We start from the raw sequence: 23921 nt of genomic DNA on the forward strand, positions 1-23921 counted from the left end.
CCTTTAAATGTTGTTAATTTCATTATTTAGGTGGTGAGGGTACAGTGGACAGGGCAGACTTACTGTAAAGCAAAAATAAACGGACAGCACTTTGTCATCACAGTTACTGCGATGTGGGTCTGAGTGTTTGGCCCAGATGACACATGCAGCACTGCAGCCTGCACGCTCAGCTGCATCACAGCACAAGCTGGCACTTTAAATCAGCTCACTAACAGGAGACAGCAATTTGCCAACTGTCATGATGAATGAATTCATAGTCCCGGGGTCCATAAAAAACTTACTTGGACATAGTATGACCAGAGTGTTGCCAGGGAAACAAGACATTGTCGACAGCCGCCCGGTAGCTGTAGACACCCAGAAGTCCGAGGGCGAGGGCTACCTTTGAGACCCATGAGCACCGTCTTTGAACCAGGAGGTAGATGAGAACCAAACAGAAAGCAGCCAGCAGGGAAAGAACCATCTTGTGTTCGGAGCTGGAGAAACACAACAGATAGACAGTCATGAGGGGAAGAGAAAACCCTGCACTGATATGAAAGAGCTCTTTGAAATCTGAAAGTGAAATTCATTCATATTTAACATGCCTGTGTAAACAGTTTTCAATATATTTCCTTATTTTATTCCACAATATAGGAGGCGTGAAAATGAATTAGGTGATTTCAATTCAGTAATTCAAAAAAAAAAAAAAGACAGCTTGAACCTTGAAGTGGAGTATTTTCTGAGGAACAGAGAATATTTTGATGAGATAAAACACTGTCAGTCATATCCACCAGCAGTAGTTTAAACTTTAAAGAGTCACGGACCTTCAATTGTGAAATTACGCCGCGCTGAGCACAGACAGGAAATAAGACCTCAAAGGACATATCAAAGTTGAATAGAAGCTGTGTATTTAGCTGTTAGCTGGATCAGACAGCAGTGGAAGTCGGGTACTTTGAGACAAGACGAGGCGTAATGCTACCTAGATCTCATTATCCAAGCAACAGGCAGTGCAGGTAGGAAGAAAGGGCAACGCTGGACAGGGAAAAGGTCAGAATCCACATCTCTATTCCACGATGTGATGCATGTTAAAGAACAAACCATAATCCCTCTGCCCCATGCTCTTGACAGAATATTAATGGCTCTGAAACAGTCACAGTTTTACAGAGAAATCACCATTTTTCTACAGTCTGAGCAATCACAAAAGATTTTCCCTTCTATTTTCAAACTTTAAAAAATGTTAAGTGGAAGATCATGTCAGCTTCTCAGTCAGCAAACAGCACTTAAAATATTTCTGTCAGAGGAACACACTTGTTTAGCGTTAACACCCTATACCTTCCCTCCAGCGTCTGTGACCAAATTATTTTGTTATCAAGTGTAATTTCCCTCTGTATGTCACTCATCCAGCCTCGTCTATGGCTACTCCAGCAGGTCAGATCCTATATTTCCCATAATGGCTTTCAATACTCCCCAGAGAGCAGGAATGAACTTGTTACATTGATCTCTTTTATGTTGGTGGAGAGACAAATGGAAACTGAACATCTTGTCGTTGCATTGCAGTCTTGTCCACTGGGGGCTACTGTTTTCAGACAAATTGGTGTCCCTGCCTTTTTATTATGAATTTATGCCCATGTGATTCCTGAATATCGGAACAGTAAAAGACGACTATTCAATTCAGTGCTGCACTAAAACCTCAGCTTTGCACCACATCTTTTTTTTCTCCACTCACCCTCAACCTGCAGCTGTGTGGAAAATGAGTTTTTGTAATGTCCTGTCACCTACATGTTCCCACATATCCCCATAAAAAAGACAAATCTACTGTACACTATAGCACAAGACTAATAGTCCTCAGCTCTGCAAGCAGCGCCATGTTCATTACAGCCCACAACAATACTGTTTATATTGTTTGTCAGAACAAACAACATACTGAAGGCTGTTTGTGGAGCCTTACCAGCAGTGGAGATAAAACTGTAATGTTTGTCTTGAGTAACAAGAGAAAGTGCACTCAGAAGGATTTATGCATACATTAATCAGCTTTTCTACTAAATTCCACTTTCAGATACACTTCATATATCCTGCTCTTTTGTGTTGTTTAATAAGGAACTCCAAAGACTTCAGAGATACTAAAGATGGAGACACACCGTTCTTTTTGTTATTCAAACAGCGGTGCATATTTCCCCTGGAGAACATCTTAGGAATCATAATGCTACCAAGGTAATTCTGACTCAACCAGGTAGCTGCTGCTGTTAACACCCACTCTTTGCTTTGATGCCTAGTAATATAATTCAAGTTCACAGGCCAACGCAGCTGCCTAGCTAGGCTTGCTAGCCTTGTTGATTTGAATATGCTCAATACTTGTGTATTATCAATACAGCAGATGATAATTATCACTTGACCCTACAGTTCCTCTCAGCACTTTGGGGCTTTAGAGCGTCTTTCAGCTTATTGTTTTGGTTTTACACCTAACAACTTTATTGTTTTGGTTCACGCTCATTGCTCTCGACGTCGTCACCTCCAGGCAGTTGTTTTAAGTGAAAAAGCTACGACATTTCACATGTGAAGCATTAGCTGCTAAAGTGCCAGACAAATCCCTCGGGAGTTGGTGGAAACTAAGTGAATATATGAATACTTGACTTACTTTTTCCAGGTAGCAGGAAACGCAAGTCCAAATTAATGATGTTGAATGAACACGTTCACCATATCACCTATGAAAAGCGATAATTTAACAGCACTGTGCTAATGTATTTGTGTTAAAGGTTGTTGTACAGTCCTTAAGTGTCCAAAAAAATCAGTTAGTTCAGATTTAATAAAATAACAGGTCAGTTATTGTGTGTGTTCACTGTATTTACAACATGATTTAACTTTACTGTGGCATTGTTGGTCCCGCTAAGAGGAGCTAGCTGGCTAATCTGGTAGAAGTTGGAGGGATGAGGAGGCGGGCACTGGTGACATCACCACTGTCATGAAAAGTCACATTAAAAATGTCAATGAGAGAATTTCCATTCGGAGAAAAAAATCTTTAGACAAAGTCATTTTAATACGATTAAATAAACAAATAAAACAGCTACTATATGAAACTGAACTAGTTTTAATAATTCATGAACATACTGTATATCCCAATTTATTGATTTATTGATACTCTTTTCTAAATAATATCTGTATTCATCCATATGATTAGTTATTTGAAAATAAACTTGTTCATTTACTATTGGCCTTTTTCGAGTTCCATAGTTATGGAAACTCTTATTGCATGTTTCTCTAATTCAGCTTTGTGTAGCACTTTTATAATATTTATAATTTTAGAAGACTGGTAAACCCAACCTGTTCAGCCAATGTCCAACGTCTGGAAGATGAGCCCACTGGACCCCGGTCTGGTTGAGAGAGCGGAGCAGCCGGCAGCAGGCCAGAGTGAAGGGCGGTGTGGCTAATGCTAGCCACTTCTCTGAGCAAATCTCTGCCTTAGGGTGAGCAGAGGGACGGCAGTCTTTGGAGGGGAGGATGTGCTCTTCTTCTTCTCCTGAGCCGTTCTTCTCTCTGAAGTACTTGCGACAGACATCCTGGAAGACGGCGAGGCAGAGGGTGTTGAGCAGAAAGTACCAAGTTTGATGCTCTTCCTCTACGAAGCTGCTGGCCGCCAAGCTGAGAGTGTGTCCAATGGTGCCAGCCAGCAGCAACACATCCAGCTCTGACAGCGACCACTCACTGCCGCCGCTCCTCAGTGGAGACTACGAAGGAGGGTAAAATGCATTAAAACAGCAGCTTTGGAGTAAGAAGTATTAAAATGTCCAGAATGAATTCTGTGTGTTTACAGGAGTGTGCAAACAACATGTACATGTTTACTTCTGACAAAGTTTCTGAGCTGGGTATCTCATAAACAAAGGGCCTTGAAACATGTGATGCCATTCAAAAATAACAGACCCTGATTCTCAATCTCAGGAGTATGTCCTCTGCATCACCAAATCTATTTAACATGATACTATTTACAGATGGTGTAAGAGATGCAACTACCACAACCACACAGGCCAAACTAGACTCGCAACCTATTTCCAACTCGCCCACCTCTGTGCTGTTTATCCATCAGCAATTATATTTTTATTGTCCAAAATGTGTTGTGTGTGGTTCAACTCAGTGGGATAATTAGTTGGATCAAACTGCTGCTTGGGTGATTCATACAGATCTACTTCAATACTGAAATAAACTCATCTAGAGACACTCATTAAATGACCCATGTACTTCATAATAAAACAATCCAATTTGCAACCACTTACACCTGCTCTGTTATCTCACACAGATCATTTCTGACTTGTGTGTAGTGATGGATATCTGCTCACACACAGAGACACATTAAGGCTGCTGCTTCACATGCTGCTGAAGGAAACACGTCATGCCATGACACTGCAGGCGGTGACCATGAGCTGTCATTCATAAATTGTGTCAAGTCACATTTTTTAAGATTGGTGTTTGTCCAATCACTGTCTTATATGCAACTTATTTTGTTCGACGTTGACAGCACATTGCCATGCAAAGCAAGTTCAAGTGAAGTTCAGCCAGCTTCTCAGTTCTGCAGCAATATTTTAGCCCAACAAACAACCACCAAAATTCAGACATACATCTTAGCCTGTGTTCACCTTGATGGCTGAACCTGTACGTGCACTACCAACAGCCTACAGTGGTCGTTTCACTGTGGGACTGGGGTGTTTCTCCATTACAAAACTACAGGCTATTGTTGTTTTCTACAACATGCTGTGGCATTAAATATTTGATGCTGGTAGTTGTGTTAACTGGACAGAAGGTGAGTCAAAAATTTAGATAGAAATTTGGTTCAACAATGTTGAAGATTCAATTATTACTTGTTTTTAAAATGTCCACCAATTTTTTTTGGTTTTTTATTTTTTGGAAAGCTTCAATGTCAGAAACAAGACATTGAAATATGTAAATTTAAAATTCAGTTGGAAAAATGAAAGAGTCTTCTAAATCTTTTGACTGGTAGTGCACATCAGGGATGAATCAGGCCTGACTGTTCATGGCTGACAAGAGGACTGATGTCCTGTAGGCTTACAACTTCTTTGATTTTGAGATAAAACATGTCAAATGTGTCGTGGCCCGAAGGGAGCTGTAACATGTTTTTCCAGCTCCATTGCTTCCCGCTTGAGTCTCTCTCCTCCAGTGGTTGTCAAATTGTGAAATCCCACAAGAAAAAATTCTCTCAAATGTTTTTCTGCCTTGAGTAAGTCATTTGCAAACTCATTGTGTTCATTGCATTGTTTCATACATAGGTACATACTGCAAATATTCCAGGATTAATTTAGGAAGCATTTGCATTTGCACAGAAAGGATAACACCCGTACTGGAATACTACCGATACAATCTCACTCATTAGTTTTCAACTCACAAGTTACATGCCTCACAATCTTTTTTTGTTTCCACAGTATTGAGCAGTATTCCCACAGTAAATGAGACATTTCATATTTTTATGTCATTAAGAAAAAGATGTGAATTGAAAAGTTAATTAAGGTCCTAAATGTCAGTGGAATCAACACTGTTCAGGCAAAATATTCTATTCTGCTATTATTAGATCTCACTGCTGCTTTTGACACAGTTGCTCACTCCTTATTGGTGGACAGGTTTGAAACCCAGGCAGGCTTGGCTCTCTGATTCTGTTATAAACTGGTTGAGGTTCAACTTGTAAGAATTATTTTATCTCCACTTGCCCCCTCCTGTTCGATGCACGCCTGTGGCCATTAAGGCAGATTTTCAACAACTTCATTAATTACCACACTCATGCTGACAACACTGACAATAAGTCTTTGTAGAAAACTGAAGTCTGAGTCAGGCCAGACATTTGGGTGTTTGCTTGGATTAGGTTTTAAATTTTAGCAGTATACTTGCTAAGAGGACTCCTATCTAAACAGGATCTCTAAACTTTAATCCACACATCTTGAGCAGCTTAAACTATTCTCTCAGGTCCATCAAAGAAAGCTCCTGAGCAACTTCAAATATTTTGTTCAAAATGCAGCCACCAAAGTTCAAACCAAACAAAGAAATAGGAACATACAACACCTAAGTCTTTGTATTGGCTTTCAGTAATTAAGAGAATCAATTTCAAAATACTGCTACTGGTCTGCAAATCACTTATTGAACTGGAGCCTAATTATATTATCTGATATCAAATACTTTCTCTGTGCAAACCTTCTAGAAAACCAATGTCTTGTGACTTGGGTCTGCTACTCATTACCGGTCCAAGACAAGATATTGTCCTGAACATAACCACTCACAAAATGACAAATTGTCAATTTTATCATTAGGTTTTTGCATGGATTAAACAAACAAGATATATGGTATACTGTATAAATAAGATATGTTTCTGTCTTTGTGCTATAAGCTATTGATTTCTCATCTAACTCTCTGCCAATAAATGAATATGGATATTGTCCAAAATGTTGAACTATTCTTTTAAAACTTCCCATATAGTCCAATGGTAGATGTCCATGTGTTGTTTGATTATAGATCAGGTCTAGCTTCTATATTAATACTATCAAAGTGTCAAAGCCTCAGTCCACAGAGAAATGCACACAGCCTGTATTCAGAAACTGAGCCTTAAAACCAGCCGTCAGGACTTCTGTAACTTTGTGATGTCACAACAGAGCAGCCACTGCTCTCAGCGATGCTGCAAGCCCCACCCACCTGGACCCAGCATCCAACCCTGCAGGATTTGGTTTCTCTGTGTGTTTACCTGAAATCTGCTATACTTTCATTATATCACTCAGAAAACAGTCGGCCAATCAGAAGAGAGGCTCAGAGCCTCGCCTCTTGCAGATGTAAAACTACATTGAGACAATTTTTGGTTCTTAAAACCACAAATATGTCTTCTTATGGATCAACACTTCAAATAAAACACTGAAAAAATATGGGACTTTTAATTATCAAAAGACAATAAAAGATAGCTTGTAAATGCTCTTCTATTGATTTGAAAAGCATAAAAGGTTGAAATATTCTCCAAGCAGCCTCAGGGACAACATACTGTACAACAGAACGTCAATCAATCAGAACCTGAAGCCTTATGTGTTCAAGGTGTCTCTGTCTGCATCATGAAATAACAAAGTCATGACTTTTTTTGTCTAAAATCACTGGAGGATCTTTGGTGCCCTATCTGCATGAAACACCATATTTCTATCATTTTAGGCAAAAGTAGCATGAAAGTGACAAATCAGTCTTGGTATGATATGTGATTTATGATTATTGTACTGGCAGAGCACTGAAGCTGACTTTCCATCATGCAGCTGTGAAACAGTCTTTCTGACTCAGCCCTCTATAATAGGACTTTCCAGCTTTCTCATTTGAAATACAGCTATTTTCACTCAGGCGAAAAAAGAAAGCTTATTAAACTCTTGTATTGTTCTCAGAGTTAAGTAAGCTCCTTACAACAGTCATGATAGATTCAATGAGTACATTTGTTAAGGAGGTCTTAGCTTTTGTTTTAATATTGCAAGAATTTTACTCTCTGCATTTCTGTTTTCTCCAATTTCCAATTTTAAATATTCCCCACTTGTAACCTCCCTCACAGGAACTACTTCTTTAAATAATGTATACTCACCTTTACGTTATTAAAATTCATTCAACTGGAATTCTAATCACATTTTTGTTCAAGTGGTGAGTTGGTAAGTGTGCTTAATCTTCCAGTTTCTCAACCTCACTTCGTCTAGCAGAGAAACTAATCAGGATACTTCTAATACAACTTTTGGATGCCACCCATAATGCAGTCATTTGTCAAGCCAAACCAGGCGCAGCTTTGCATTCAGATCCAAACTGATCCAAGTGATTATATAACCTAACAGCACTGTACCTGACTCCTGATCATTTCTTATCCGTTCTTTCTTTCACTTCAGGACTTTGTTGCACAATATTTCCTGACTTTTTTCTCCTTAGTGGTAACTCTAGCTGTATTTTCAAAGCACTTCAGTAAATTGAAAGGCGACTGAAAAACTGTCCAAAAGATGCCACACTGGCAAAAGTAGATTTAACAAAAATCTTTCCATTTGAAATACTAATATAGTATAACACTAAAACAGCTTCAGTGTTTAATCTCAATATCAAAATGAGTTTGTCAGTCATGACTTCGACGACACAGAGTCCACTAATTGTATTTCCTCACACAGGTTATTACAGAGATAAAGATTTCGGCCATGATTGTAAAAGCTTAATCACTGCTTCTGGAACAAGATATAAAACATGTCATGATACCAAGCACTGCACTTCTCTACACTCCCTACAGTAAAACGGCAGATGGGGCAAATCAATGTATTGCTCTCAAAGTAATCGATAAGATTTTAGCATTGATTCCAACATCAGCTGCAAGTCAATATAAGAAAGCTGAAATGCTACTGTGGTTTATATGGTCCCTCGAAGACCAGCTAAAAGTTTCAGTAAAACTGTATCTGCAGCAGGACTCAGAACTAAATGAATGTGAGTAACAGGTTTTAAGGACAGATTACAGCTGGAGCTTATTCTCCATAAATATATAAGTTAGAAGCTTTTATAGCCTGTATTATTTATATTGTGGGCCTGGAGCCAATCGGGATCCAGCACTCTGATTCTTGTCCAAGTTTCTTTTTTTTTGTTGTAATAAGCATTTAAGATATAATCCTACTTGTCTGTCACATTACTTTCTCGACATAAGTGGTTTAATATAAACACTCACACGGACAGTAGTGCTGAAACACAACTATTTTAACAATCGATTAATCACTTCACTATCATTTATCAAACAACACGCCCAAACAGTCTCTGCTTCCAGTTTCAAAAATCAGATGATTTACTCTAAATTGAATATCTTTGGGTTTGAGTTGGTAGACTTCTCGGTTTTTCCCTGTTCTCTGACATTTAATAGACAAACCATTTAGTCAGTTAATATAAAAAAAATGTTCACAGGTTAAATAATGAAATTAATCATTAGTTGCTGCCAAAATGAACAGCAAATAATTAGTTCCCTTTCATTTTGAGGTCATTGTGTCACAGTTAATTGTACATATATGTTTGAAGCATTCGTTTCGATAAGTTCGATATTCGATTCGTTAAGTTTGTTCGCCTACATGAGTCGAGCCTCGGCGTTCTGGCCCTCTGTTACCTTTCTATCCAAAGTCTGGTTATTTCTTAAGAATTTGCTGCTGGATGAGGAGACGCATTTCTCTTTACAAGTCCAATCATTGACTGCTCTTTGAAGTATGTGCACACTGACATTGACATTTGTGTGACATTTGAACTCAAAGACAAATATTCCACAGTTCTCTCAAGCAAGGCTGAGTCACAGAAGCATCTACAGTACTGTGTGTTTCCTCCACATGCGCCAGTGTATAGATCTGGAAGTTCATTTCTTCATCCAGCCTAATGGTCTGAGCAGATTTCTTCGGACTTTTTGGACGTGTCAGCACTTTCTCAAAGTTCCCAGGAGGGAAATGAGATGTAACCTTTACAGATAAATTACAATGAGCAAAGAGGAGCAGGAGTAAAGAGGATTCGTCTTTAAAGCCGGTTTAAACAAACACTAACTAGTCCTGCTGTATCTGATTGATTGCTCACATTTAGAAGTGTCGTCAACATATTGCTGGGATTTACTTATTAATGTTTGTTGAGGTCAATTTCAGTATCGCTCTTTGTCCATCAGCTTTGTAGGTTTAATGGTGACATGCTGGTTTAATGACATGTTTAGACATGTTTCTGTTTATTTGAGCACCAGCAGTTTCAGAACAGACGACGTGGCCTCTTTTCTCCTGTTGGCGGGAAACTCATATCAGTCAGCTGGTTGTCTGCTTTACTGTTGGCAATAGTTGCAAACTGACATTTATTATAATATATATGTAGCAGTGATTATAACTGTGGTAACATTTCTACAGAGTCAAAGTCATTTTCCGTGAAATCTTTTAATCTCGTTCAATTCAAAAATCCCAGCAAATGAATTAATGCAGTTTTTATAGTGTTAATTATAAGGTCAAATGCTACTAATGTTTCACTGTAAATACTGCTGGCAGAGTCTTGCTGTTGTTCATAAAGCTTCATGTTCAGCAGCACAGCTATTGTAATTTTTCCTAAAATGCCATTATTTTGACAGTGATGGTGGGGTTTGGTTGGCCTATTTTCACTTTTTCCACTGCAGCACACAGTTGTGACCTTCCTTCAGCATTAAAGAGGTAAAGCAAAACTTTCTGTGCTGCAGAGTGGGAGACACCATCTAGCTGGAGACACGCAATCATCTGCACAGATTCAATTCTGGCAGACTGGAACATCTGATATAAGCGTAATGATTGTGGTGTTATAAAGTCGTGTTAAAAAAAATAATATAAAACATATGCTATTTAAAATGATGGATCACACTCATCAACGCAGCAGTGTGTTTCAGAAATGTGAGCTGTTTTTAATGGATTTGGAAAACAATGGAAGCCTGTGAACTCTGGGACGTGGCGTGAACCTGCAGCAGCACAGACTGTAGCAGCTCACAGTTTCTCGTGTCATTGGATTTCACAGTTAAGTCTCTGGAGTTTGAGAAATACTGTCCTAATTCCTTTTCTCTGACTCTCACAGTCACTGCATTGACTGATGAAAAGATTATTATATTAACAATAACTTTAAATAATATCGTTTTTATTGGTGAGTATATTTAAGGGCGCATTACTGCGTTAAAGAAGTCGACATTAAAACTACTCTGTACTTATTACCTCACCATTTTCCTATGTGTTACTGTAGAGTAATTAAGGAGTATTTAACAAGGCTCTAACAAGGTGAGATATAGCCACACACAAAGTCTCTAGTTGACTAAAAGGCAGCTGCTGAAACATTTCTTTATGCCTCTTTTTGCCGAAGCGATTTTTCAATTGTCCCTCATCCAACAAAATCCGCTAAAACTTTTCTCAGGCTTTTGTTTCACAGTACAGGAACATTCAAGTGATTTAAAGCTGCATTAGTAAAGACTTTGCTAACTTTGCTAAATCACAAAGTGGGTGTACAATAGACACGAGTGTGCCTTCCCCCCTGAGCCTCAGTAGATTTAGTAGATTTTCTCTAAAATAAATTCTGATGGGCTCATGGGTAATGTTTCTTTACTGGTGGGAAGAGAAAAATCATTATATAAGAGCAAAAATCCATCTTCTAAACAGCAGTGAGTTATTTTTCCATCCAGAGATGCTGGATTCACTAACATTAGATCTTTTTCCCTCACTTGTCCCTTCAATATTCCTTGTTGTGAAGCAGCCGAACCGATGATCAAGTTCAGGCTTCACATGCAGCTTCCTGTACATGACACACGTGTGTATACATCTCAGAGGGCAAACATCTGTTACAATCTCTACCTGTGTTTGGGCGTTACATTTAGGTGCACAAACTCACCTTCCCGTGAATCTTCGGCCCTGGGAAGAGTCTGCGTGTTGCCATGGAGACCAGGATACAAAACATTGTTGAGGAGAAGGCAACAGCAGCGAAGACGAGACCCCAGGAGAGGCTGCAGAGGTAACAGGAGCTCTCGGCAGATGTGCACACCAAGACGTGAACCGAGGCGAGCAGCAGGCACATGAGGTAGAAAGGCAGAGAGAGCAGGGCTGAGAGGACTGGGAGGTCCACTGCTGCTGCGCCACTGAGGGCTTCAGGCATAGCCAGCAGTAAGAGCAGCAGGAGCTTGAAGGCCAGGAGAGAGGGAGAGAACGGAGACAGAAGTAGGAGAAAAGTTTTTAAGAACTTTGATCAAGCTTTTGTTTAACTGATACAACCTGAAAAAACCTAGCATGATTTCAAACAGCGCGGATGAACAGCGGATACCTCATTCCTTTAGTGTGGCAGTTAAGAGCGATGCCATCGCATATTGGGCATAAAGATCATGAACGCCGAGCAGACCGCAGCAACATATGTTGATTATAACAAAACATTCCCTACTCAATCCTTTTACAGAGAAAAAAAACCCTTTTAATTGTGAACATTGGTTTGGTTTCATATTTATTTTTTACATTTGTTTCCTAAACCGCTGAGACACATCAATCTACCGTTACCGTTGAAGTTCTTAGGAAGAGATATATTCTCCTGTACTCACCTGAAACACAAAGACCATGCCTGCGATCATGGAGTACATGTCGTACTTGCCCAGCTGTTTGCTGAGAGCTGAGCTCATGGCGGCCAGGGCCTCCAGGTACTGCTTCAGGACTTTTTTCCCCATGTTTGTCAGCACCTCCGAGGTATTTCCCTCCATGTAGAGCTTCATCCAGCTCCCATGAGCCTTTTCTGCCACGCGGAACTGCTCAAAGCCGGCCTCTGGATTAGACAGAAGTTGGGAGGGTGGGGGGGTTAAAATGGCGTGGCTTTAGTCTGGACATTAATCAGGGATGACTTGACATTAATGTTTGTTGTCAATTACTCAAAGACTTAATGTTAATGTTATATAACCTTATTGCTGGAGCTATTGCATTCATATATATTTGTCAAAATGAGGAGGACATTTGCAGCATCTCATTAATAACCTCTATGAGTTTCTTGATGCAGCGTCACATTGATTTTATTACGTTTATTTATCACCAAATACCGTTTGATGCATCAGGACAATTAAATTTATTTATGAAACCAAACAATCTAAGCTTTCTAATCACATAACTCCAGCTTCTGTTTGCAGACTGCCTCTAAATTAACAGCAATATTTCCAGTATTACAGGAGCGCACTGTTGTCATTGACTGGCATTATTTCCTCGCATATATCAACAATCTGTCACCATATTGTGACAAAACCATGAGAAACGTGAAGGAAAGTTAAGGCAGTCAGGAGTGCTTCGTCTCATGTCAGAAGAAAGCCTCTTCAGGATGCTGCCTATTCTGCTGTGTTTCATCATTAAGAGAATATAGGTACTTTCTAACAATTCCTTCCTTCGTGAATGAGAGTTCAGGAATCCTGTTCAAGTCTCTGGTGTTTTACAAATCTATGATATTTCACTCTTTTCTGTGGTGATAATATTCCTAATTGAAAAGATAATACTCTTGTAGTAAAAACCGTTTGGTCCTGATGAAAGCGATGTATAATTTGCCAGGATCTTAACTACGACAAGCTATGACTCATTCATGTGTTTACTCAAAGCAGATGAAATGATGCCCGTTTTCATCTTACTTCAGTGCTTTAGGAGCCTGTTCAAGGACAAAGCAATGTGGAGGTTTGATTTGTGGTATCCTTCAGTGAAACACACACACACACACACACACTCCTAAAAACAATATTTTGCAGTATAACACCTATCTCAGCAGCATAGGCATAGAGGTGATAAATAGTGACTGTGGCTTCGCCAGACAGAGGGGTTGGTAGAAATATTAGAACCTTAAGCCACAGGCATGAATCATACAATATCGATGGTCCCGGCCATGTTTCATCTGTCTGAAAGTATGGGGATTGGTTAATGGCCCTCCAAGATGCCTGAGGTTAGAGGCACAAAAAAAAAAAAACACACACACACACACACAATATGAAGATTGAAACAAGGGAGACGGACAGAGAATGTGGCACAGAGATATGGAGGCAGAGCAAGGTTGTTTAAACCTTGTATCACAAGAGCTAAACTTAAACAAAGATAGGAGATTGTATAAACTTGGCAGAGGTTTGCACAACAAAGAAAACTCCTTAAATATCCAATTAGGGCGTCACACCGAAGCCGAGAGTGGCTGGGCTTAATAAACTGTTGCCAAAAGATTTTTTGATTGAAGTACGTTTCGTCTCCTTGACGAAACATATTTGAATAGTGAAATCAGCAACATTTCTTTTCAGACAGAAGGCTGATTTCTTTTAAGTAACCCCTTTCACACCCAAATTTGACCCCAACAGGTGTCCAACAGCACGCTACTTAAAATATCATCCAAGGCGAATTTCCCAGCAGTGACAACTATTACATTCTACTGCAAAACAGCTTCATGATTACCCAAGTGGACAGATTCAAAAAAATCAACACATCCAAATGTAGGTCTGCTGAAATAATTTCCATTTCATCCCATCACTATGGAAACCAGGGACCAAAATAGAGAGGAAAATGTGCTGCCAGAGCGGTAAGTTTTTTTTTTTTATGTGAAAGGAAGTCATTTGTTTCAAATCAAGTTTTGAAAAAACATTATTTGCTGCTTACCTCAAACAGGTTTGAGTCAGTGTTTACTTTTAGAAACACACACAAGACAATATTGATGTTGTCATCAGCGTACGTTGTATTGAAAACTGGGACAACATACAAATGTGTGTGGGCCCGAAGATGACACAGAGCAGAACATGTCATCATCTGGAAACCATGAATGCATCTACAAAATGTAATGGCAACCCATCCAATAGTTCTTGCGATATTAGTAGATGCTTCTGTCGCAGAGCTCCTTCATCGATCTATTCATCTCTCTCCTCAATGATTCATTCAGGAGGATCTTGATTCTTGAAAAACAAATACAAAGCACTAGTTCATCTTCAGTGTTATTATGTTAATTCTATCTCTTACAGATACAGGGCAGTGGTTTTAAATCAGTCCTGCAATGCCTGCCAAGGATTCGTGCGTTAGAGGTGTGATTTTTTTGTTCTGTGGTCATCAGATTTGCTCTAGCTGCCTTTATCTTTGCTCAGAGATTTTTCATTAGGTAGGATGGTCAACCTTGGCACCACCATTTACCTCTTTGCTCATAATTTCAAAAGCTATTCCATGATCATGGTATAACTGATACAGTAAAAATAAAAGTAAATTTTCAGTGGAAAAAATGCCTTGTGAAGATTATGAAATCTTAAATTAAATGTCACATGTCCAATTATTTGCCAAACAAGCCACTTATCAAAGAGTTTTCTCTCTGCTTCCGTAGCTCTGTCTCATTTAAAACGATAAGATAAATGACTTCTGACCGATCAAACATTAGCAATGGTAATTGCTGCCATTGGTGTATCAAATGTTTGTGAAAGTGAAGGACAGCAACAGAGAGATAGACGGAGAAGGAGAAAAACAAGAGGCGTGGGGGAGAAGCTGCAAGATGGATAACTCTGACAAACAGTGTGACCCCCAGATATAAGTAGGGAGCAAAACTCTGTAAGGATATGTGCATGCATTTGCACAAACAGTGGGCAGCATTAATGCTCAAGAACAGACCACAAACTGTTTGCGAGTCTCCCGTGTGGAGTTCCCACAGTTGTAAGGTAATTCATTCATCCATGCACAGATCTGCTATCACTTACATCGTGACCTGACAGCAGTGTGTTCAGAGCAGGTCAGTGTTCATGGCAGCGTTTTATTCCCTACTTCTTCTCAGTGCATATGTGATTCATCTGCGCCAATCAGAAGAAAACGTCCTGTATCTGAAACATCTGGAGGATTATCTAATTGCAAGATGAATATTTTCAATCTGTTAGCTACTATTAGAAACCATTAGCCAAAATATAATCGTGTCTAAATCAGTTTATTTTCATCTGAGTCATGCTGAAATCAAAATTTCCCTGTTTTTGTATAGGACTGCAGTGTTGACGAGTTTTGGTATGATGAATCTTTTGAACTTGTAAGATGATTCTACCCTCGTTTTTAATCAGACTGCTTCTGGTTAAACGCTCTGAGAAGCTGCTTTGATGCGGTCGACAACATGGTGTGAATAATGAAGAGATGAACTTCTACTTAGAGCAAACAATTTCTGAGTCAACGTAAGCCTGTGCCATCTGTGTTTTTTTCAGTGACAACACACGCACAAAACTGTGAGTGAAATATGAAACAATAAAACAACAACCTCAACAAAACAGTGATCTTAGAGTTAGCATATGTAGTGTCAGTACCTCATGTGTGGTATTCAGATTTTGATAGGTGTAAAGACACCTGTCTGAACATACTACAGCTTGAGATTGAATAGTGGCTGATGGTAAACCACTAGCGTTTATTTTTTCTGTCTTTTCTGACAATGTCGGCGCAGCAGAGCACTGTAAATAGGGAACTGTAGAAAGCCATTGCTTATTTACTCATCCAGCTAAAGTGGAGCAACAAAATATTTGGATTAGGATACTGCATGTACTGGACATTGTGTTATTTATTATGTGTTACAATATGATGCCCCATTAACTTTAACAGTTTTGGAGAGGGCCGAGATGCAGTAATGGAAAATGACTCTCTGTATGTTCGGTGGTTCAAGCAAAAACAGTTTTGACTGACATAGGGTAGAGGGAAAAAAACACTGCATTTTCATTTTGGGATGAGCTACTCCTTAACTATCACTGCTTTCATTCAGAATGCCACATTGCTGAGTGAATGGAAAAATACAGACACCACCACTATTACCACTCTGGAAACAATACACCATAGAGATGAGACTCCCTGTCAGAAAAGGTCCTGGCTTTCTGGGCTTTTGATGACTCAAGAGGTCAGACATAGTGAATTTATAACCCACCTTTCTCATAGTTGGGTATGCTGTCTTTGAGCAGGCAGCTGAGCTGGTGGCCATTGAGATGCAGGAAGCGCAGCTGGTCTCGGAGTGAGGTTTCTTCCAAGACACCCGGGATGACGTGGCCCACGCTGTTTTGAGATATAGGCAGGCCGAGTCCCAGGGCCAGGGTCGGGGTCAGATCAACCTGCTCAACCACTCCAGGCTTCTCCATTCCCACTGATATGACAGAGCAACAACACACATGGAAACCAGTAAGAACCTGTGTGTGCCTGCAATACATGATGGTTTTTTAATGACACACGAATCAAGTGTATTACTTGCATTTTATATCTTTTGTTAAAAAACAACACAGCAAAAACAGGGATCACTGAATGTACCAGCTATCAGGTTCTTGTTCTGTTTATTCCAAAATGACTTGAAACTTAAAATACACTGCTGTCTGTGCGCCTGAGGATTTCTGTCCCTCAAAAACATGCAGTGTCAGACACAAAAAAAATGAAAAAGCTTTCAAAGACTAACCAAATGTTGAATCACAATTGTGTTACATCAATCAGTAAATGTGGGTAGCAAAATGGCTATTTATTTATACAAACAAAAGTCCCATTTTATTACTTCAAGCTTTAAAGAAATTCACAGACAAAAACTATTTACATGATGGACACGAGGAAATGGCTCAATTTTCATACTGTGTCTGCTGTGGGAGATTTCTGCGTTCACTCAATAAGAGCTTGTCTCTAAGAATTTCACAACACTCATCAAGTTAAATTAGAAAAAGGAGGTACTTCTCCCCAAGTCATAAACCTGACACAGCGCTAACAGTGAAATATCCCACGCCTTCCTGCTATTCGGAAGTTTGGAAGAATTGAATATGTACAATACATTTTAGTGGGACATATCACTCCACAGCAGCTGTAGCATCTCATTGCCACAGCTGTCTTTTCCCCTCAGGACAGTCAGGCTGCGGTCACAGTAAATGGCGAGAGTGGAGGAACATCGACAACCTTTCTCCACAACTGACTCTTATTTTATTTATTGAGGCAGAGTGCATTAGTGACATCTTATTTGTTGATTAGAATCAGAGAAATATTCGTTTTGAATTCTAACCTAGAAAGCCTGAATCTGAAGACAAACAACCTTCATAATGACTCTTGCCTGTGGGTATGACCATGGGGAGGCTTGTCACAACATGTTAAACCACAACACAAAAAAAAATTAAAAAAAATAAAATGAAACAAATGAAATTAAATCATTATTATGTGAACTTTGCCTTTCATTTTTCAATGCTTTTCTTCTGTCAAACACTTTTATGTTGACACTCTACTTCCTGTAGAGAGCTTTCGAGAAGCCAAACGGAGGGTGGGAGACATTTGCCAGATTGTCTGTGTTTGAGGGAAGTTTTCAGGTTACAATAAGAAACTATACAGCTGTATATATATCATATATCCAGAAATGAACGACACAGCTCATGTGTGTGGGGAAGCGAGACAGCTGCAGACTAAAGGCTGGGACGAACCCCACAGCTATGAGCTAATTTGGTAATTGGACACAATGAAATAAGCTGGGGAATTATCCATTTTAAATTGAAAGGACATGGATTTGCAACAAGGACTTTGCTGTATTAAACCCACAGCTACTCGGGATAATACCATAAATCTACCAAGTATATCAGGCTTGTTTAAATCTGTTACTTAGCAACGAATGCCTAAAAATGTTTAAGTTATGGTTTTAGTTGCAGCAATTACACTAATGAGTAAAAGTTGATGGAGCCTTCTTTTTAAAGTGGAATATTTTCAGACCCATGGAGAAATTAAAACAGTTTTATGAAACACTAATCCCATATTAACCGCATGTAAAACCACACATTATTATTTCATGATGTTGTGTTTGTTCCCTAAAAGAAGGAAAGAAGTCATCTGCTGAGCAGACCACTGACCACATGTCTCTACTGTTACATCCAAACAAACCTCTTTGTGTGTACTGTACTATTTGAGTGTGACCATGGGAGGGTTACACAACAGAGCGACTCACATTCTGGCAGAACAGATGTGTCATAACTCAGTAAAAGCTTACACACACTGAATGCCGATTCACAGATGACAAACCTGCAGCTGATGACAATGCCATATGCATTACAGTATCTAACTCTCTAATACTGTCTCTATAATACCACCATCACGGTCATGTGTAAATTCTTACTATAACTGTACAGAGCCACGCATTTGCTCAGCTTGTACATGACTTTGTACGAACGCTGTGACAAAACCAAGCTTAGCAGCTACCTCAACATTTCTTATGGTGAGGTTTAAATTGACGCTGGCACACGTAAGGAATGTGTATGTGGGTACTATAGCTCACTTCATTAATATCTCTCTCACATCAGTAGGCAGATTTTTTGTCTATCAATGTATCAAAACATTCTTGCATCAGTTACTGGTGTGGTTGCACCACTGTTGCTGTGGGTTTTGAGGCTGGGAAGTTACCACCTTAACCATTCTCTGTTAATGTTTCTTTCTTGGCTTTAACTGCTATAAAGGAAAAAACAGGGGCAGCTACTGAGGTAAGCAGTAAGTGCACCGCTCCCTCTGCCTACGTTGGCTGATTAAAGTGGCATTGCTTCTAAAGATCCTCCCAGCAATGTCGACTAAATGTTCTACCAATCTGTGCTGGGGGGGCTGTTTTCTCAATGATGCATTCAGATTAAAAAGTGAAGCTCAGGTACTGAGCCAGTAATGAACTCTGATCCTACGCAGACATTCCTCCTACGTAAATATAACCAGCTCTGCTGATGAGGCCACTGATTGCACAACGGCTGCATTTAACAGAGTACAAATCTATGTCAACATATGTACATCCAAGGTGGTATTAACAGAAAGTCTGTACCTTGTGGCTTTAAGGTCACAAATGAATAGATTAAAGACTTAATGTTTCCTTACTAATGAGTAAATTAACTTTAGAGTCAAATCAGAATTCTCGTCTGTAGGAAAAAGTGTCTGTCACGTGTTATTATATGTTTTGTTGTTCTTAATTAAAGGTGTTCACACGGGGACCTGAAAACGTATTTCCTCCGTTAACTTCTTAATAAGAGTGACTGCATCTTACATGAGCGCACACTGTTTTCTGCAGAAGTTAGAACAGGTTTGGTTGTTAGACATGAGAGATTTCAGTATTTCTTTTTTTCCTCTGTGCTCGTGTCTCTGGTCAGACGTGGGCGGGGCTCAATTAGAAATGCTAATATCACATACTGCCATACACATCAGATTTTTCTCTCAGCATTGATCATAACTATGCCCACACAGTCCTGATGAGGCTGAGGTTTTAAATGCTAAGCGCTTATAATAACGCCTAAAGAAGTTTTTTTTTTTTTTTACTTTGAGTGTGCTTTTATTCATGAATATTTAAGGTTTTATAAAAATACTTTCAAGGCAAGTTTTCAGGGGCTATATTATGTTTGTATTCTAACAAAAACAAACTTTACTTCCTACAGAAACACTGTTCTGGCCTCTTTTAATTTCTATGCTAATGAAACACAGAAAATCATCTTATTAACAAATTCAGGAATTCATTCAAGCAGCTGTGGATGTATTTCATCATTCATATGTGTACAAAGAATTTTGGCATTTACTTCCAAAATTTTAGGATTTGATAGAGAAGGTCCTGGTGGTAGACAAGTCATTCAAGCTGTTGGCACCATGGGAGGTGCAGAGTGTTAGCAAAAGCATGAATTCTGTAGCAACAACTCAACTGAACTGCAAATGATTAATTAACATGAATGGTCTATAAATAAAAAATCTTTGCAAGAAAAGATCTCAAAAATAGACTTGGCTGAGAAAGAAGCAATTATCACAATCACACTTTCCCACTCAACCACATTCATCACTGCAAAATAAAGTTCTGCTCAGGAGCTTCAATTTGCAGTCTTTCGAGATGACAGCGCTCCTCGCGCTAGAATTAATGGAAAGTCATGTGTGAGCATGGAAGAAAATGTTTCACTTACAAGATTGGGTTTACTTGATTGATAATGATTTGTCATGAATAAACTACACTCTCTCCAGCAGTGTGGACCACTATAGAGCCACCAAGAGACGGTCCAAATCTTAAAGAAGAACATAACGTGACACTTTTATGCAGGCGTCAGCATGTGGACAGGTTGCAGCTGTACTGGTAGGTGCAAAAGATGCTGATTGAGACCACAGCCAAGCAGAATCTCTTCAAATTCATGACAAATCTGTTCCCTCTAGCCTCTTAAAGCAACACTAGACAGTTTACCTTTTCTTTTGAAGGCTGGACTTATGAGCACCAGCGGCGTATTGACTTCTGGCTCTGAAGAGCCTCCATGGCTGCCGGTCTCCGACATGCCGTGGTCTCCACACAGCACCAGTAGGTAGGGCAGAGATCCCTCTGCCTCCTGAGAGAACAAACACCAAGGTAAATGGACTACCACTGTATGTGCTGATATAGGAGAACGGACCTTAAAGCTTTAAGATGTGAATAATTCACACCTGGCACCATATGCCTCCTGTGTGAGCAACCAAAATAAAATGAAACACATCCAGTTTAGATAAACAGAGCAATAGCATAAAATGATGGTTGCTAGGGTGATAGATTGTTTCACCATATTTCTGATGTTATTATGCTGGAGACATTTAAAAGCAGCTGAAAAAGAGAAGTATTAAATTATTACTTTTGAAAAGGAAGTAATGACAAACACTTCCTGGCACAGTTTCATTGCATCTCCAGAGCAAAAAAATACAGTAAAATCAGCAAACAAACAGAGAGGATGGCTCGTTTGTTGGGAATGACAGACTTTGATCAAGCTTGGTTTCTTCCCTAAGTGATTCCCTTTCAACTAGACTCTGGAGAACCTTCCATTGACTACGAATTTGACAGGGATGCCTTATGAGTCGTGGCAGCGGGGGCTGACTTAAAAACACGACTACAGATGTTATCAAAACAAAAGCCAAAACCTTCCACACATTACAATACTCTCAACAGACTCCTCAGTTCCAGTGTTGAATCACGCGTAAAGCAAAAAAAGACCAGAGACTTCATTCATTATTAAAGATTAAAAATTGTATCCTATCAAGCAGAGATTAATAGACAGCCTGAGAGACAGAAAAAGCAGTGATCGCTGAACAGCTGAGATAAATTCTGCTCTTGAATATGAAAGGCAAGTCTGATAAGATGTTTCATTTAGGATGACTTTATCCAAACAGACACATAGCAAAGGCCGATGTCAGCATAACTGTTTAGTTTGTAGCTGGAGCTGTACTCCTGCTTTTTTGATACTATTTGAACATGACATAACAACGTGATGGATACAGGGAACAAACACTGCCGGTTGGAGCCAAACTATGCCATTGAGCTCTGCTGACCCATTATATTTGTTACTCACTCAGCACAGAAGAAGCAAAGGACTAACCCCTGTCCTAGATTTTAACTCTTGAATGCTTGCTATAAATGGCACTGGACACAAGGGACTAAAAACACCTCAAGACGGGTACTAAACACCACTGAGCCCCACACTGAGCAAGCCTCTTTTCAGCCTGGGATAAATCAGACTGTTCTTCAGGATGAAAGCACGGCTCTTTTGGGAGACTTCTTTTTTTTTACACTTCATAAGAAACCTTTTTTTAAAACCAATACACAAGGTGCCATGCTGACTCAAATGGTAGCTCATGTTCTCCATGAGTAAGCTAAATAATTTTAATTTTTTACTCTGCAATCATATTATTCTAGTTGGTAAGTCAGTGATTCCAGCCAGGGGCAGCTGTACCCCTGGGGTAGTGCTACAGTGGGGGTACGGGGGTTGGAGGGTTCGATTCATCAACTCAACAAAAAAAAAAAAAACAGAAAAATGCCAATTTGAGTAAAAAGAAATATATCCACATATTTGTGTTAAGGAGGACAATACACAGACAAATACAATTACAAATTGGTGTGATGGTAATCTTCAGTAAATTTAGGATAACTGCTAAATGTAATGAATAAATAGTTTAAATAACTAAAAATGATGGATAAGACAAATTACTTAGAGTCAGCTATATGACTAGGCTATTGTAAGGTAAAAGAAATGGACTGAGTTGAAACTGTTAGCTAAAAGAAATGGATAAGCAGTTAAATTATTAGCTAATAAATAAGCAGTTGAGGTTGTTACACTGACAATTCAGTTGTACACAAACACTACTGTAACATTGTTGTAACAATAAACACTTTTATCTAATCAATATTGTTATATAACATTCAGTTCATTCATAAGAACATAGTTGAAACCTGACAGGTGGAGCCAATGGACAGCTTCTTCAGGTAGCTCATGTGATAGGCCTGTGGACTTACATCGGACAAAAGACACAAGGAAACACCGCAGTATAATTTGACGGATAAGTTGCTGCAATTACATCTCAGTAAAAGAACAAAGGTCCTCTGTCAGAGCAGAACATCATAAGAAAAAACTAAAATGAAATAGAGATATGACAGTCTCAACATTTGCAACAGTCAATCTCCATTTAATTTATCTCCCTAGCTCAGATTACACACTGACTCCACAGGTCAGGTTTAAGAAGTTTTTCACTTCAAACAGCAAAAACCTTAAAATCTGAAATATCTAAAGAGAAAATTGAGGCCATGTGCTCTCCATTAACACAAAGGTTCTGACGAAGGTCTTCATAACCAGGAGATCCCGTTTTCCAATCACGTTTTAATGGAGAGTGAGCAGGTAGAGCATTTCTCTGCCCCTAATATGAGCTTGCTGAAATAGGCAACTCGTATCACATCACATTACAAAGAGACTTTGAGGGCTGCCATTTGAATGCCGGCCTGCTTTTCCCCTCCGCAGCAGGAACCATCATCGCCTTTAGTACTTGAGCATGCAGCAGCAGACAACATCCACCTTACGCGTGTAGTCAAACAACCTGAAATTATGAGATTACAACCCCCAACACGTTAAGAGCATGTGCTGATCAGAGAAAACATAGTTGTTTCTGCAGAAGCGCCTAAGATATCCTGCGGGACACCACTGGGCTGTGTCTATATTTAGGTCACACTGCTGCTGTAGAAAAGAACAGCCACAGCTTTCACTAATGTGACTGAAGCAAGACTTTCAAACACATTTCATTCAAAGAGCTCTCTGGGAGCACGTTTGAGGCTGCCATTGCCCACAACACAGAGATGTCGGCACGAGCCTGGAGAGAACGGATTTAACACGACAGAATTAACAACTTTGGGGATGTGCTGAAATTTTGCATCAACATTTTCAGAAATACCCTTCACTGTATCTTTTGCAAAGAGGAAAACTTTACAAGGATATGTGCACGCACTTGGCTTCTGTTCTCTCTGCCAATCCCACAATGCAAAAGGATGAGAAAGAGCAGGGAGATCGTCAGCTCGTTTAGACATGACTCGACAAACTAAATACGAGCTACACAGCTGAATGACAGCGAGACAATGCCCATTACCAACACACACACGCCGCAAAGCCAAATGCATGCACAGCTGTCGCACCACATGCAGAAAACAAGGCCACAAGACCTGCACACTGATCAAAGACAAAGTTAAAGATAACA

General features: G+C 39.5%; 1 protein-coding gene across 1 annotated transcript in view; it reads right to left on the minus strand.

The window, feature by feature from the left end:
• Window positions 1–23921, minus strand: part of pigg (phosphatidylinositol glycan anchor biosynthesis class G) — a 57519-nt gene that overhangs the window by 23468 nt on the left and 10130 nt on the right. Inside the window, exons 5-10 of the mRNA XM_056382964.1 lie at window positions 20629–20767; window positions 16366–16578; window positions 12044–12261; window positions 11350–11634; window positions 3295–3698; window positions 282–473 (exon numbers count right to left, since the gene is read on the minus strand). Of these exons, the coding sequence (XP_056238939.1) occupies window positions 282–473; window positions 3295–3698; window positions 11350–11634; window positions 12044–12261; window positions 16366–16578; window positions 20629–20767 (1451 nt within the window). The remainder of the gene's footprint in view (window positions 1–281; window positions 474–3294; window positions 3699–11349; window positions 11635–12043; window positions 12262–16365; window positions 16579–20628; window positions 20768–23921) is intronic.

The sequence above is a fragment of the Seriola aureovittata genome, chromosome 8 (genome assembly GCF_021018895.1).
Source record: "Seriola aureovittata isolate HTS-2021-v1 ecotype China chromosome 8, ASM2101889v1, whole genome shotgun sequence".
Taxonomy (NCBI): Eukaryota; Metazoa; Chordata; class Actinopteri; order Carangiformes; family Carangidae; genus Seriola; species Seriola aureovittata.